The 15,297-nt window shown below is 41.5% G+C and overlaps 1 protein-coding gene across 1 annotated transcript; it reads left to right on the forward strand.

Annotated features, from left to right (window-relative positions):
• Positions 1 to 907: 907 nt before the first annotated feature.
• On the forward strand, positions 908 to 13,914 carry valopa (vertebrate ancient long opsin a). Its single transcript, XM_036546447.1, has 5 exons — positions 908 to 1,271; positions 3,532 to 3,742; positions 5,281 to 5,398; positions 6,478 to 6,717; positions 13,351 to 13,914. The coding sequence occupies exons 1-5, from the start codon at positions 908 to 910 to the stop codon at positions 13,585 to 13,587; spliced, it is 1,170 nt and encodes a 389-aa protein (XP_036402340.1). The 3' UTR covers positions 13,588 to 13,914.
• The last annotated feature ends 1,383 nt before the right edge of the window (positions 13,915 to 15,297 follow it).

Consider the following 15,297-nt stretch of genomic DNA (forward strand, 5'->3'; position numbering starts at 1 on the left):
ACGGGAGATTCGGTACAGAATTACACGTGCACGCTCATACTTATGCGACTATTTTAACAAAGCGGTTTAGGCGCGGTAATTTCCTAAGAGAAGGCTGGCTCAGAGAGTTACAGCAAATGCAGCGGTCATATACACACACATCAGTCCGGGTTGTCCCACAGAAAAGTTATCTCACAAATATCTCACAACTGCAACACTGCTGGTATGGAAAAGCGCGCAAGGCTGCTGGTAACATTGCGGCTCGTCTGTGCAGCTGTCATGGACGTTGGAGATGCCACATGTTCTGCGCATGACACAGGTAGAAAATGAGAAGTCTACAGTTGACTGGTCCTCGAGGGCAGGACCACTGCTGGAGCAGTTACGTCCAGTGATATATAAAGCATCTCGCATGCAAAATGCTGCTCAGCAGTGGACCCTTTAGTAGCTTGGATGCGGCTACTGGCGGAAGGAGATGCGGAGACCGCGCGTTTACCACACCTCATATTTTCAAGATAAAATTGCGTCTTTCTAAGCCATGGATCATGAGCTGGTGTGTTTACAGAATTGGACCGTCTTCTTTTAAATTGACCAGAACAACTGGATTAAGAACTCCAATTTAGTAAAAACAATAATAAAAAAAACGGTTATAGATGAACAAGTTTGAACATTTTCAACGAAAATAGTAGTATTTTATGCAGTAAAAGTATTAGTATATCAGTTATGAATTCTGGTAAAGATGTTTGCGCATGCTGTCTTAGAGAAGAGTGGATTCTCGAGATATTAAGAATGGTGTCCTACGGGAACAGCGTAGTTCCTTTGAGCGGGTCGACTTAAGGAATGCTATAGCTTATCCGATTGAAATACGTGATAGTTTTTTGGAAGTATACACAAATTTTAGAACTTCTTAATTCCAGACCCTGTTTGAGGAATGGATTCGATTAGTCTGTCTGTGAATGGTGTTGCGTTCACCGAAGCTGCTGAGCTCCTGAAACCAGAAGATCCCTTCTCAGGTCCGCTCAAGTCCGTCGCTCCTTGGAACTATAAGATCTTGGCTGGTTTGATGTTCATTATAACGTCTTTGTCTCTGACTGAGAATTTCACTGTAATGCTGGTCACGTTTAAGTTCAAGCAGCTGAGACAGCCCCTGAACTACATCATTGTTAATTTGTCGATTGCTGACTTTCTTGTGTCACTTATCGGGGGAACAATAAGTTTTCTGACCAATGCCACTGGGTACTTCTTTTTGGGAAAGTGGGCGTGCGTTTTGGAGGGATTTGCAGTGACTTTTTTTGGTAAGTTTAAACGTTGACCGTTGAACATCTTGTCAATTTAGACGGGTTCACTTAAATGTGCTGTTTGAGGAAACATTGCTTTGAACTAACTCTACTGAGCTTTGTCAATAGGTTCCGCCATGTAGTTTAAGTAGAATCTACACGGACGATGTAGCCGATATAAAACTGTAAACAGTTTGATTATCGTACAACCGTAAGCGCACACGTGGTAAATGTACAAATCATATTTTCTGTGGTTTTCTTATTTTATTTCAGAAGCCTATCATGCACAATCAACCGTGACTTTTTTTCTTTTAAAGACAATGCAAATGTATAGACTACCTCTGACAGGTCCTCTGTACGTAGGCTAATAAACAGCACAGATAACCGTAATCAATGAGTCGTACTGAATCGAGTGTATGCGCTACACGTGTGCTACAACTTTAATAGAGAAAAAGTGAATTTCCAGTCTTTCGAGTCGTATCCTCAGGAGCAGCTCTTGGAAAGATCAGTTCAAAGCAAGTGCCATCCCATAACACTCCGCTGTGGATAGGAGGAAAACCTGTGCTCAGTATCAGAAAATAACAGTAAACCACCAATATCTCATAGCCTTTGACAGCAAAGGTGGATCCTGTTTCTTTTATGTTGGTTAATTAGTTCTGATTACCTTGGGAAAATGCTGGTGCTTCAAGATGCTGAGTGAATGAGAGTATCGATCCTCCTGTTTCTTTCCCTTTGTTTCTCACGACAAATACCTGCTTTGTTACTGAGTTTTTTTCTGGCAGCCTTAATAATCATTTACATAAACAGCAGGGTAAAAATAACCAGAATGCAGCACACAATTGTATGCAGTTAGTGTTTAAAGTGGAAAAGCTCACCAGGTGAATGTACATCAAAGTGTGTTAGCACATGCTGTCAACATCTCAGCTGTTCCCCTATTAAACCCCAAACTTAGTGTCCTTTAACGAATGACACTAAATTGTACAATAGGGTTAGTAGTGTGGTGTGGCTAGCTTGTCAGCAGCACTACCACTCTGAAGCCTTCAGTACCAAACAACCGAAGCTCAGTGGGCTCGATTAGTACTTTGATAAAAGACCTCCTAGGAAAACAAGGTTACTGCTTGAAGTGGTGTGAGTGGTCCACTCAGGGGTAGTTATTTCCTCCGATCCAAGTATATGTAGAGCCCCAGTGTGGCGCTATGCTGCTGTCCTTTGCATTAAACTAAGGTCTTGAATCACTGCTGTATTTTAGACCCTGTGGCAGGGGTGCAGGGGCATAAACAAATCTTTGGTCCATTTTCAGCAATCAGCACCTTTCACCTCTTATGCAGTCATCCTGAAGCCACTAGGGGAGGTTACAATTGTCGCAGGAAATTGTTTTGGAGGCCACGCGGTGATTTACAGTATCTTAATCTAAAGACCCCAATGTTCTGCTAATGACTGATACGCTGTACTCTCCCTACTAAAAATATGTACATGTACAATGAGGCTGGGAACACACAGACAGCTGGATGCAGGGAGGTACAGAGCAGGTGCTAAAATTTCAACTGTCCCAGTGCCACTTGCGCTCACCGCCTAGGACAGCCAATCAGATGAGAGTGAAAGATATTTAGCTTTAAAATGCTGGTAGATACCATGCATTAGGTACAGTGGGTACAGTAATATCTGTATGTTTTATGATTGATGTATGAGGCTTCCTCAAAAGTTGGTCCCTGATGAGTAACGTTTAATTTAGTGACAGAATTATTTCATCATTAGAGAGACCTGCATTTCTAAAGCTGATAGCTCTGCCTTCATTTCGGGGGTAATTAATGAGGTCCTGAAGATATTAGGGTTAGAAGAGTTATTGCTGTCATTATACCATACTTATAAACCAGCCATGGGAAGAGTGTAACACAGCTTCTAAAATCAAGGAAAAACGTATCTTAAAATAGTCAGTGAAGCTTGAACTCTACAGCCATGAAGGATTAAACCTTATTGCTAATATGTCCATATCTCTTTTAGCTAAGAGTGATTTATGGATATTATCTCTGCATAGTCCACAGGTAGTGCTGAGGCAGGTTGGTATGGTGAAGTTTTATAACTGAAGTCAGAAAGCAGTGGTTTGTTGTCATCTTCATGGCAACAGATTTGAAACCAGGACAGGACACCCCTATTGTATTTTTATGTGCAGTCCTTCACATGGATCGTCCTGGTTAAAATGTTCTGGGCTGTTTAGAATTGTAATGCTCTGTGTGAGTAGATCTGGGTGAAGGGATTCCCACATGTTCTTCCCTGGCAGGAATTGTGGCTCTGTGGTCCCTGGCTGTCCTGGCATTCGAGCGCTTCTTTGTAATCTGTCGCCCGCTGGGGAACGTTCGTTTGAGAGGGAAGCATGCCGCACTCGGCCTGGTGTTCGTCTGGACCTTCTCCTTCATCTGGACCATCCCTCCAGTGCTGGGCTGGAACAGCTACACCACCAGTAAAATCGGCACCACCTGTGAACCTAACTGGTGAGTTGCATCCACAACACATATTCACACATACACACACACACATACATACACATGCACACACACACGTGCATACATGCGCACACACACACACACACACACACACACACAGACATGGGACCAAATACATGCTGCGACAAATTTGCATTATTTCTATTTGACAGAGCGATACAGTAGCATGCTATGTCTTTATCTCAGGGATAGATAAGGGTAGACTGTAACTGTTTTTCTGTAGTCTCATAACCTGGCCCTTTGTTGTGCAGCATAATACAGGCTCAAGATTTAAAATTTGCATTTGAAAAGTATTCAATGAAATAAAATGATTGTTCTTCACTCAGTAATGGCCAATGCTGAAAGATTAGATGATTCATCATTACATTTAAGGTTTTAAAAAAAGATGCACTGTTGGGAGAATTGAGATTGGTGCTCAAATTGATCCTCCACACGTCAGTAATTCAGGGAGCAGTGGCCTCGCTCAGACCCTGACTTGGCTTTTCTGATGGCTCATTGTTTCTCACAGAACACACCCCCAGCCTCATCTGCTTTTCGGGTCCTGGGTAGAACAGTCTGGCTGTCGGAGCTGATATCATGCAGTATCTGGGTCCCAATGAGAATGAGACTGAAAGCAAAAACGAAAATGCAAACCAAGATCAGTGCAGAGTGTCCAGGAGAGAGGAGTGACGTATATGGGTTGACCTACTGAGCCTTAAAGCCCTACTCCTACCATGTGTTTGTGCAGGGGGAGGTGGTGGTAGTGAGCTGGGGGCAGAGATGGGGGGCATGCAGAGGAGACATCTGATTAAAGCAGCACAGGCAGGCTCGTGTCACTGTGACATCTAGGCTTGCTGCTTTCAAATAAATAGATTACATGTCATCAGCATAAAATTGGTTTACCTTTGTTTAAGGGTGCAGGGGTGTGAGTCTCACTGCCCAGCACTGTTGATTATTCTTCAATGACAGGCTATTGATCCAAGCAAGACAGCTATGAGCAGGCAGGCCTAGACACATTCACACTGTGTTTAGATACAGACAGTTTTCACAGACAGCTATCTGCAACTAATGCACATACAATGACATCTGTGAGTATTTATTACCATTTCTCACATTGTCATTACATTACAGCCCTTGGCCGTGTTTTGGTGTTATAGTGGAATGGCACACTGTTGTACTTTGCTCTGGATATGAGCGCCTACTAAGAGACAAAATGTAAATGTACGCACACACACAAACAAAAAAAACACAGACACACACATACACACACAAAGATGCATTCACATTTATTCTCAATCGTTAGGGGGCATTGTGTAACAGGTGCTATTGCTGCTTCCATGTCTCTTTACTCCAACTACTTCATAAAGTCTAAAAGACAGCACTGCGGCTCACTTAATGTGCTTGCAGTGCTTTTCTTGTCAGGGAAATATTGAGATGATAAAACAATGAGGGCTACCTCAGTCATGGCCAGGCATTTGAAAAGAAGTAACCCACTGGCAGAAAGTGACGTCGTTTAGCATTTATCTTTGTCCCTCCTTCTGTTGCAGGTATTCGGGAGCCTACTCCGACCACAGCTACATCATCACCTTCTTCTTCACCTGTTTCATTCTGCCGCTTGCCGTCATCATTGTGTCATACGGGAAGCTGATGAGGAAGCTCAGGAAGGTGAGTGTCAGCAGTGGTTGGCAATATTTGGGACTGGCTCCCGAATAGTTCCACAGGAAGGTGCCCGTCTTGAGTGTAGGACTCAAAACCGGTCGTATCACCTGCCAACAATGGCTGGGGGCCGGCAAATTGTCTTCATTCATCTGGAACTTGCGATTTTTGGGCACCTGCAAGGTGTCTAGATCCCAATGGAGTAGCGCCTATTCTGCAATTAGAAACAACTTCACTTTTGTGCACCGTTGTGGGAAAAAGAGTCATTTTGGTGTTCAGTTGTCTTGGAGGATGGCAATTACCTAACCCTGTACTCCTATGACTGCGTACGTTGTCATGGTGAGACTAAAGTAAATTAGCATGATTGGTGATCACAAAAAAGGTATGGGAGAAAATGGAAAAAATGCAAAAAAAAAAAAAGGGAATTAGTTGTGGCCACTGTTAAGCAGTATAATCACATTCTCAATGATGTTCTCAGATCTCTGCTACCTGTGGGTGAAGTGAAGTAGGTCTGCAGCACAGCAAATAAACATTAATGGGGACAAAGAAGAGGCTGAGGGCAGGCCTGCAGAACCGCAGTAACGATTCACAGATAAGCTGGGTGATTATAAACCAATCAAACCTAGCGCTGGAACAAAACACGGGGCGTCATTGAGCCAAGCTGGGAAGACAGTGATCAAAAACATAGATCACTTCTCCTTGTGGTGGTCCCTTCGAGAGCCTGTCCTATAAGGTGAACAGTTTTACCATAGGATCTTAATTTTCCTATGCTTTGTATTGTATTGAATTTTGCAATATTTGGTTTTAGACTAAAAAGGGTTAGTTAAGACACTGCACTTCTCTACAAACTACACTGTTTACAGAGCTATTATTGATGTATAATGCTATAGAAACAGAGAGTTAAGTTTGTTCGCGCAATTGATATTGGACCATTATAACTTTGACATGGTGAGCCGTTTAATTTAGGAGGAACGACTGGCCAGAGTTTACTTTCTATTTTCCATATAGGAATCTCCACTGAATGCCATTTACCCCTAAGCTGATTGTGAAACTGGGTGAATTATATGTTTATATACCTTTTTGTGAAGGTGTCCAACACGCACGGCCGCCTGGGTAATGCCAGGAAGCCGGACCGTCAGGTGACACGCATGGTCGTGGTCATGATCGTGGCCTACATGGTCGGCTGGACACCCTACGCAGCTTTCTCCATCACTGTCACGGCCTGTCCCACGATCCACCTGGACCCGCTGCTGGCTGCTATTCCTGCCTTCTTTGCCAAAACCGCCGCCGTTTACAACCCAGTGATCTACGTCTTCATGAACAAACAAGTAATTTAAAAACTGCTGCAACACACTCATATAAATCCTCATAACCACATCTCAAAACTGCTAGTGTGCACTGTTAAATTAGATACCACACAAGAAAAACAGGTCATCTCAAATCTGCCTGGTTTGTCTTTCAGGGCTCATCCCAGTTTAATCACTCAGATCTGCTTTGTTGTCACAAAAAGACCTTTATGTCCAGGTCAAGCAAACATTTAAAATGAAGAGTGATGTTAGACTGATGTTATGGTTACGTTTTCTGTCCCGGCGGGATCCCTTGAGTAGCATAAACAGTCAGAAAATGGTTTTTACCAATGATGTGGCAAACATCCATGAATGAATGACACACTTGGGCAATAAATACGATCCATACTTCACCATGAATTCCAAAGGTGTTTTATTACACGCAGTGTTTCTGAATTGATAAATACTTGTGTTAAAAGAGGAAAACAGTCAAGGAGAAGTTTATCTTACAGCGCCTTAGTATGTTGTGCTACAAGCTTTTATGTAATGCATTTCTGACAGTAACAGAATGGTATATTTGATTCCAGTCTTTGGTTATCTAGTTTCTGTAAAGATTAATTAGTGATCTGAAAATAGTCATAAGAAAATAGAAAATAATCATAAGATGTACTGTAAGCTTCACCTTGTATCGTGGCTGTTGATAGAAGGGATATGCCAAGTTTCATGTCCAGATCTTATTGAACTCCACTTGGTTAGTCTTTTGACCCCCCCCCCCCCCCTTTGTCAATCTCAGTGTTTAAGTGCTGGCAGGCAACAGAATGGCAGCTTCTGAGGAAACCTTTTCAGACAGAATTTGTTGTCGGGTGTTAGCTGTTTTTCAATTATGGTGTATGAATAAATAAAATGCACAGAAAGTGCCATAGTCCTAGCAGACATGTTTTAAAAATATATTGGCTCTCAACTGTGTGTTTTCTGTAATGAGATAGGCGTAAGCTCAGTGCTATTATATAGATATTGACCAAATTGATTTGACTTTCCTGTTTCTCACCATGTCAAATATGGACCTCAAGGGGAATGCTATGAACAGGTGTTTTATAACAGACCTCTGGATAGCCATACAAATAGAGCCACACATACTTGGATGATTACTTTTAAATTATGGCTTAACCACCAAGACGTGTGTGATTTATGGTGCCTTAAGCTTGGTGAGGTTTTATTTGACAGCTCTGAAAATGTGGTAATGCGTGGGTTTGTGTTGTATAAATAAAGCTCAGCATGCATAAATAAAGCTTGGCACACCCTAGCTGTAATTTTACTAATCACGCACCCAGTTGCACAAGGGGCAGTCCAGAGCATTGCTCAGCTGAAAATCATTAGCTTCATCATTGTTTGGGCAGTTTATCTTCAATTAGCATAGAGGATTACATTACACTGGAGCATAGAGTTCATTACAACTGAATTAATCTGGTCACTATTAAAAAGTACCAAATTAAATTCACATTTAAAATTAATTACATTTTTTTCACTTTACAACTGGAGGCATAACTGACTTTGCCGTGGTATGAAGTTGGGAGTTAACAAATGCAGTGTAATAAAAAGATTAAGGGAAAAATGATTTAAGGATCATTTCATGTCAAGGAATCACATAGTTCAGTAATATCCCAAAGAGAGGCAGAGCCTTAAAGCATTTCCTGTGAAATTGTTGAGCCATACCTAAAAAGCCACTAAACATCAGAAAACCAAAAAATGATTAAAATCAGAAAAAAGAGTGTTGAAAGCACAAAAAGGGTCAGTAACCTTGAACAGCATCGATGCTTTCTGCTAAAAAGCTGAAGTGTAAAAGAAAAAAAAGAAAGCGTATTTTCAAATATTCAATACTCTTTCAGCCTTTTCTAGAGCTGAAGGGGGTTTGTGCTATGATGCATGAGGTCTGATAAGGCTTGCTTGAGAATGACCGGCAGGAGTTCTAGGGTACGCTAGGGGAAAGCGTGTGGTTGAGTGTGTCACTGTGATCCTTACTTTGTTCACTTGACAGCTACTCCATTTTCACTGGTTACACTGACCAGAATCTCTCTACTATCAGATAAGCTCAGTGTGCCGCACAGCTGGGGCTAGAGTTTCAGAGGTTCTGCAGAACATTTTTGAATGTGCACCACTCCTCTTGTGTCATTTTGTGGGCGAGGTGGCTTGTTGTATTAGCAATCATTCTCTTCGAAGATCCCTCACTGCACAATTAGACTCTGTTGTCTGGAGGCTCCCGAGAGCTTGGCACTGATAAGCTGATGAGCTTTAGGCTTAAATTGGCTCTTTGTGCTGCTCTATTGCTGTTAGTCGAATTACATCTTAAATCAAATCTATAAAACTGCAACAGCTTTGCCTGTGGAAATACAAGTAATTCAAGATTGGATGCATTTTGTGTATCAATATTCCTCTACCTTTTTTCCCCAATAGTTTTTATTCCATAGATTTCTGAGGAGGTAGAGAGCTTTCTTGCCTGAGCTGGGAAGTGAACCCTGATCTCCCACTCCAGACTATGGCAACCTTACCACATTATCAACATACAAGGCCAGGCCTCAGAGAATGTGCTGCTACCAATCTATTCCTATTAATGCCACCCTGTCTGACAGGTGTGAGCACTACATTATCACCAATTATTTGCTTTGCAGGTGCCTATTTCTAAGAGGACTTATATAGTTTACATATTTAAACGTTACCCATTTGCACAGCTGAATGTTTACCAAAACAGTCTAGGTTAAGTACCTTGTGAAGGGGAACAGCCTAAGGGGTTCAAACCTATGACCCTTAGCTCATGGTCTCAAATCTGGAACACTAATTACAGTTCCATACAGTTCCATAACCAAAGTATTGTTGCCCTGTGCAGAGATAGATGTGAATGGATTCCCAGCACTCTGTGACAGTGTTGCAAAGGGCCATATACCAAATAAAAGTTGCTTGATTGATTGGGATTCAGGGCCCCTCTGCCAGCTGAGAGTGTTTGCAGAAATAGATGTAGCAGAAGGTGAGACACTCACATAGAGGACACCTCTCAGCAGTGCCAATGAATGCTGGAGGTTTGGAGTATCCAGGAGAAATGTGGTTTTCAATATGCCCCCCCCCTCCCAAAAAAACTTGATCCACTTGTTTAACTGGGTTACACTATGTGCATTTGTCAGCCCTGGATGGAAGAGTGAGTTACATTAGCTAATGACTGTAAAAAGGGGAGCTTGTGGGTCTCTTTTACTTTGAAAATGAACCAAAGGGTTGCTGGTTCAGTTCCCCGTACTGCTGTTATACCCTTGGGGAAGGTACTTAACCCAGAATTGCCTCAGTAACTATCTACTATAAATGGATAAAGATTGTGACCTGTGTAAGTCTCTCTGGATAAAAGTGTCTGCTAAATGCCAGTAATGTAATGTAATGAAAACAAACTGTGACGTAAGTAAGCCTACTGTGTGTTGCAGTGACAGAAATGTTGTGTGTCTTAGTGTAGTGTAGACAAAAACACTGCTGAAGAATGATTTTATATCAAAACACTTACATAATGTCAGCATGCTGGCAATGATTTAGGGTCAGCTTTTGAGACAGTTTTAGGTAGAGTTTTAGACTTCTTTTTGATGACCCTTTGATGAGAAGTTTTCCCTTTGATCTTTCAAAGTCACTTTGGGCTGAAACAAACTCGTGCAAGAGAATCTGAATGCAGGGCTTACTCAAGGACCAGAAATGTCTGAATCACTGAATCAATGATAGATTATGAAAAAGGAAGCCTTGTGCTGAGCATGGAACAGCTTAACATACCAGAAGCAGCTCATCTGAGAGTTCCTGTCTACATGCGGCTGAAAGGGGGAAAGAGTACCGATTGTTAGCTCACCGTGTTTATATGTCATGACACACCCCTGCTTTGGGAACATGTGCACTGCAGCATCAGTCTTTATTTATGTGTTATAGTGAAACAGATGTTGAGATTTCTCTCTGCATCTCATTTAGCAGGGCTGGTCAGGGATGGGTGCCATTACGTTGAAGCTGTTGTTCCTTACATTCTTAATGGGTGTGAAGTTGAATGGAGTGGTCTGGTGGGCAAAGCAATGATGCCGAATTTGACAGAAAAGTACGCATCATAGAAATGTCAATGTAATATTTTGATTGCAGAAATGTAGTTACTGTTGTAGACTTTCAGTTAACACAATATATTTTGTATAATACTGTCCATAAAGCATTCCTTATGTGATTGGAAGTATTCTTCTTGTCTCTCTTTCTCTCTCTCTCTCTCTCTCTCTCTCTCCTTGAGTACAGCTGGCCCACTCCTGCTGTGCAGGGCAGGTGGTGGTTACTGCATAGTTATATTTTAGAAAATCATTCTGCACAGATGCTGGCAGATTCTCATATCCCTATGTTGTGCGGCTGGGCTGAGGAGCTTTAAATAGGATGAGGGACCTGGGTGATTTAAAGATCAGTTAACCCACATAGTATGACACTCACTAACTCACCGTTGTGTGCAGTGTGGGGGTGTGGCACAGGGATATGATGCTTTGATGAGCAGGCTCTCAGAGGCAGCAGGCTTATGCCCAGTTCCACATCAGCTATAACAGCAATGCAGGACTGCCTCAGGTCAGATGGGTGGTGCTCTTCAGATCCAACTTCACCAACTGCCCCTCACAATGAGCTCCAAGCGCGGTCCATTTTCACTTTGCAAATAACAATGGAAGCGGTGTGTGTGCTGGGTTCATGTTTGCGTGTGTTCTCCTATGACACTCATGTGATTGAAATGGTGACCACAGGAATGGATATAAAAATGCAATGAAATGAGAAATTCAAATACTGTATCATTTTATCGTTTGAGTTCAGGGAGAAAAAAAATTGTGGGTAACTCTCAGTTGACAGAAAGTCTCTCACAGCTGGAAAGGGCTATAATGAGAGAGCATGTGTGGACGGTCTGGAGGGGCTGTGGAGATTGTGCTGTTTATAAACACAGTCTTTTTCTTGCTTGGAATACACTCAGGTAATGTAATGTGAAATTTTCAGCTGTGCGTCTTCAGTACATCTTCAGCACTGAGATGAAATGTCAGTAAGAAAAATTGCCTGTTCATTTCGATGGATCAGGGAAAGCCCGCTCAATCTTTGGTTTGCAAACCAAATAGAAAAACTGTGTGTGTGTGTGTGTGTATGTATGTATGTATGTGTTTTGGGGAGTCTAGTTATCATTTGGAAAAAAAGAGCAAAATGAATTAATGAAAGAGAAGCATGTTTCATTCCTGAAGTTGAAGGATAGAGAGAAAGGTGAATGCAAGTTGTGTGGTGCTGCCTTTTTGGGCCGCAGTAGTGGAAAATGGATAAGCAGGTCATTCATGCCATGCTTTGGGCCAGAGGGGAGCTGAATGATGTGGAAAGAATTGACGATTTTCTCAGCCCTTAATTAGTTCACTCTAATAAACAAGGTCCGCTCTGAAACAGGGGACACAGAAAGAGTGAGCTTTGGCACGCTTTCCTGAGTATGGTGGAACAAAGACCTTTTTTAACATTTGCCACATTTTATTTAATGTCCATGTCTCAGCAGAAATACCTTTCTGAAAACCAATATGATGCCTTTGGGTGTTTTTTTTTTTTGGTAAAGGAAAGAAAAAGTCTAGTGTGGTGGCAATTTCATTCCAAATAAAACAGAGTTCAAAGAAGTTTGAGTGTGTGCCAAAAACACCTGACTGAAAAACAGAGATGTAGCTATCCCTAGGTACAAGTAATTTCAGAAAAACATTTATAATATTTCATGAATGTGAAGTAAGTAAATCTAAGTAAATCTTTTTACCCAGGCCATAAATGAATTAAGTCATATCGAAGGACCGAGTAATAAAACATAGCATAGCGTATAACACGTCCTAAATCTGCCCCCTGAGTGCAGCATCAAAGAAAGAAAAGGATTGTGAGATCTTCCACAGAGCCATCTCTTGAGGAGGGTTGAACTTGTTTCTTCTTCGAACGTTTTAAAATCACTTTAAAATCATATTGGGCTGTAAAATTGAGTTACTTTTCTGTAGTGTCTTTGTGTCGAATTAGAATTTGAAGACCACGTATAACATTTTCACATGGTCTGTGAGTTTTGAATGCATGTTTATAATGGTGGTAATGCTTTGTAAGCAACTACAACTATATCAAAGTAAAGTAACTGTATTGAGGCTATACAACAGCTACTCAACCAAATCGACTGTGTTTGATTGTATATTGTTTGATGTAAGATAATGATGTAACTTAGGGTCATTTTTTGTTCCCTCTTGTGTTGATAATGGCTTTCTTCTCAGCACACGCTTATGCTTACACTTTGTTAGTAGGTACATGTTAAGTGAAAACATTTTTGAGTGACCTGTTTTTTTATTAGTTTATTAGTCTGATCAGAAAGTAAATGACCCACTGTTAGGACTTTATTGTTTGCATGCATATTGTTGTGTGCCCCACATGTTATCAACAGTCAAAATGTGTACCTCCTGTAAATACTGCTGTGTACTTTTTTGGAGTATAGGATAGTCAGTCACACCTGGCTGTTTCAAATGGTTTTGGGTCATTACTCAATCCCCTTTATGTAACATCCTGAAAATGTTAAGAAAATTAGCCTTATCCATAACATTTAACATTGTAATGATAGTGCAACAGTCCCTTTGTTTAACTGACTCCATGGCCCTCTTACCCCAGTTCAGGAAGTGCCTGATTCAGCTGTTCAGCTGCAACGGCGCTACCCTGGACTCCACCTTGAACCAGACCACAGACCGAGCTGGCGTGACCGCAGAGAGCAACACAGGCGAGATGTCGGCCATCGCGGCCCGGATCCCCGTCGCTGGGAACGCGGTGCAGACCCAGGAGGATGAGACCAGTGAGGGTAGCACCTTTGGTCAGCTGCCTATCCCTGAGAACAAAGTCTGTCCCATGTAATACAGCACTCTTCTCTCGAGCTCCTGCTTCCTTACCTTGGCCTACACCCACCTGGCCTTATCTGCCAGCACCCCCTCACTCCCCTATCCTCCATCCCTTGCCCCACACACACATGCATGCATGTACTACTGCTGCACTACCCCATTTAGAGAAACTCCACACTTCCTTGCATTCCTCCAAGAAAAAAGCAGCACCCTCTCACAAATGAAAAACTAATGGAAACAATATTGAGTATAAATATTATGTTCTTTATCCTTCAACCTTTTTTTTTTACCTTCAGTAAGCACTTGCCAACTTGTGAACATATACTTTGAATCCTCTCCACACAAAGACAACGGCAACGACAACAAAGTCCCTAAATGAGATTCACGGCCTGAGTGAAGTACGAACCTGAACATAGTAGGTTGGGGTGGGGCTGGGCAGGGTGGAGGATTTTTTCTAAGATTCCAAATGCACAGCTGTCAAATCCCTGGTCCTCGCTCTCTTTGAAGTCATGACACTGTGACGACTGAGGAGTATTTTTTTGTGTCGTTTCAGGAGACGTTCTCATGCACCATGTTTATTCATTTGCACACCTTTCAGGATGACCCTGCCTCAGATCCACCTCCTAGCAGGCTTGGAAGAGCAAGGACTGCACTGCAGGACAAATCCTTAGCACTAGATGGGCTGAGAGCTCCCCAGATTGCCTTCTATAAGACCATGGCATTGACTGTATATTCACAGTGATGGTCAAACTCATGTGACTCTGTCTATATGTCTGTCTATAGCTTTTTTTGTTGATAAACCAAGTCCTGAGTAGTTCCAGTGCGTTAAAATAACCAGATGTTCTGTGAGATGATTCATTCTGCTGTATAGCTACCAATACAGAGAAGGTCTGGGCCCTTTTTCATCAAGCATGCTTCAGAGTCCTGCTAAAAGCACTTGTAGTATTAAAAAACGTCCTAACCCAGAGTAGAAGATGGGAGTTATTTATGAAGCTTCCTACTGCTACTCTCAGAGTAAGACCATTTCCTACAAGCAGATCTCAGCTGATATTTACGACATATGAAGTTCTGCAAATGAACAAATGAACAGACATTTTTCATAGTTTTTCCCAGAGAAAACGCTCAATAAATGCAATCATTAAAAGCAGTAGTGTTATCATAGTGGTGCAGTACCAGCAAATCAGCATGGATGGTTTCCAGTCTTAACTTGAAAGCAACAAACATAATTAATTAAAATAGTTTTGTAATTATTCACAATAATAAAATATTTGTCAAGACTATTTCATTTTATCTTTTCATAATCGTTCATTTTTAATTTCCAGTTTCCCTTTATAATAATAAGCTAGAAATTGCAGACATGCCAAAATGTGTTTGCAGCTTGCAGATATTATGCAGAAATGTGCAAACTATTATTATGTAGCTGTCTTTTTCAATGTTATTGCTAGATTTATTCATGGATAATGTGAAATCTCCTGTTACAACTGTTTAGTTCCCATCTCCACAACACTACATATGATCTTTTGAACCCTATAAATGACATAAATGTTATGTCAAAGTCATTTATGGATTTTGGACATAGCCATCCCTTATCACGAAGTATGCAACATCCTAGCAACGCACAATTGTTTTCAGATAAAAACGTCTCTTTCAAACAAAGTTTAAATTGATTTCATTAAAGCACTTAGAGGAGATATTCCTCTCACAGAGTGAATTACAATGTCTCTGA

The sequence above is a fragment of the Megalops cyprinoides genome, chromosome 15 (assembly GCF_013368585.1).
Source record: "Megalops cyprinoides isolate fMegCyp1 chromosome 15, fMegCyp1.pri, whole genome shotgun sequence".
Lineage (NCBI taxonomy): Eukaryota > Metazoa > Chordata > Actinopteri > Elopiformes > Megalopidae > Megalops > Megalops cyprinoides.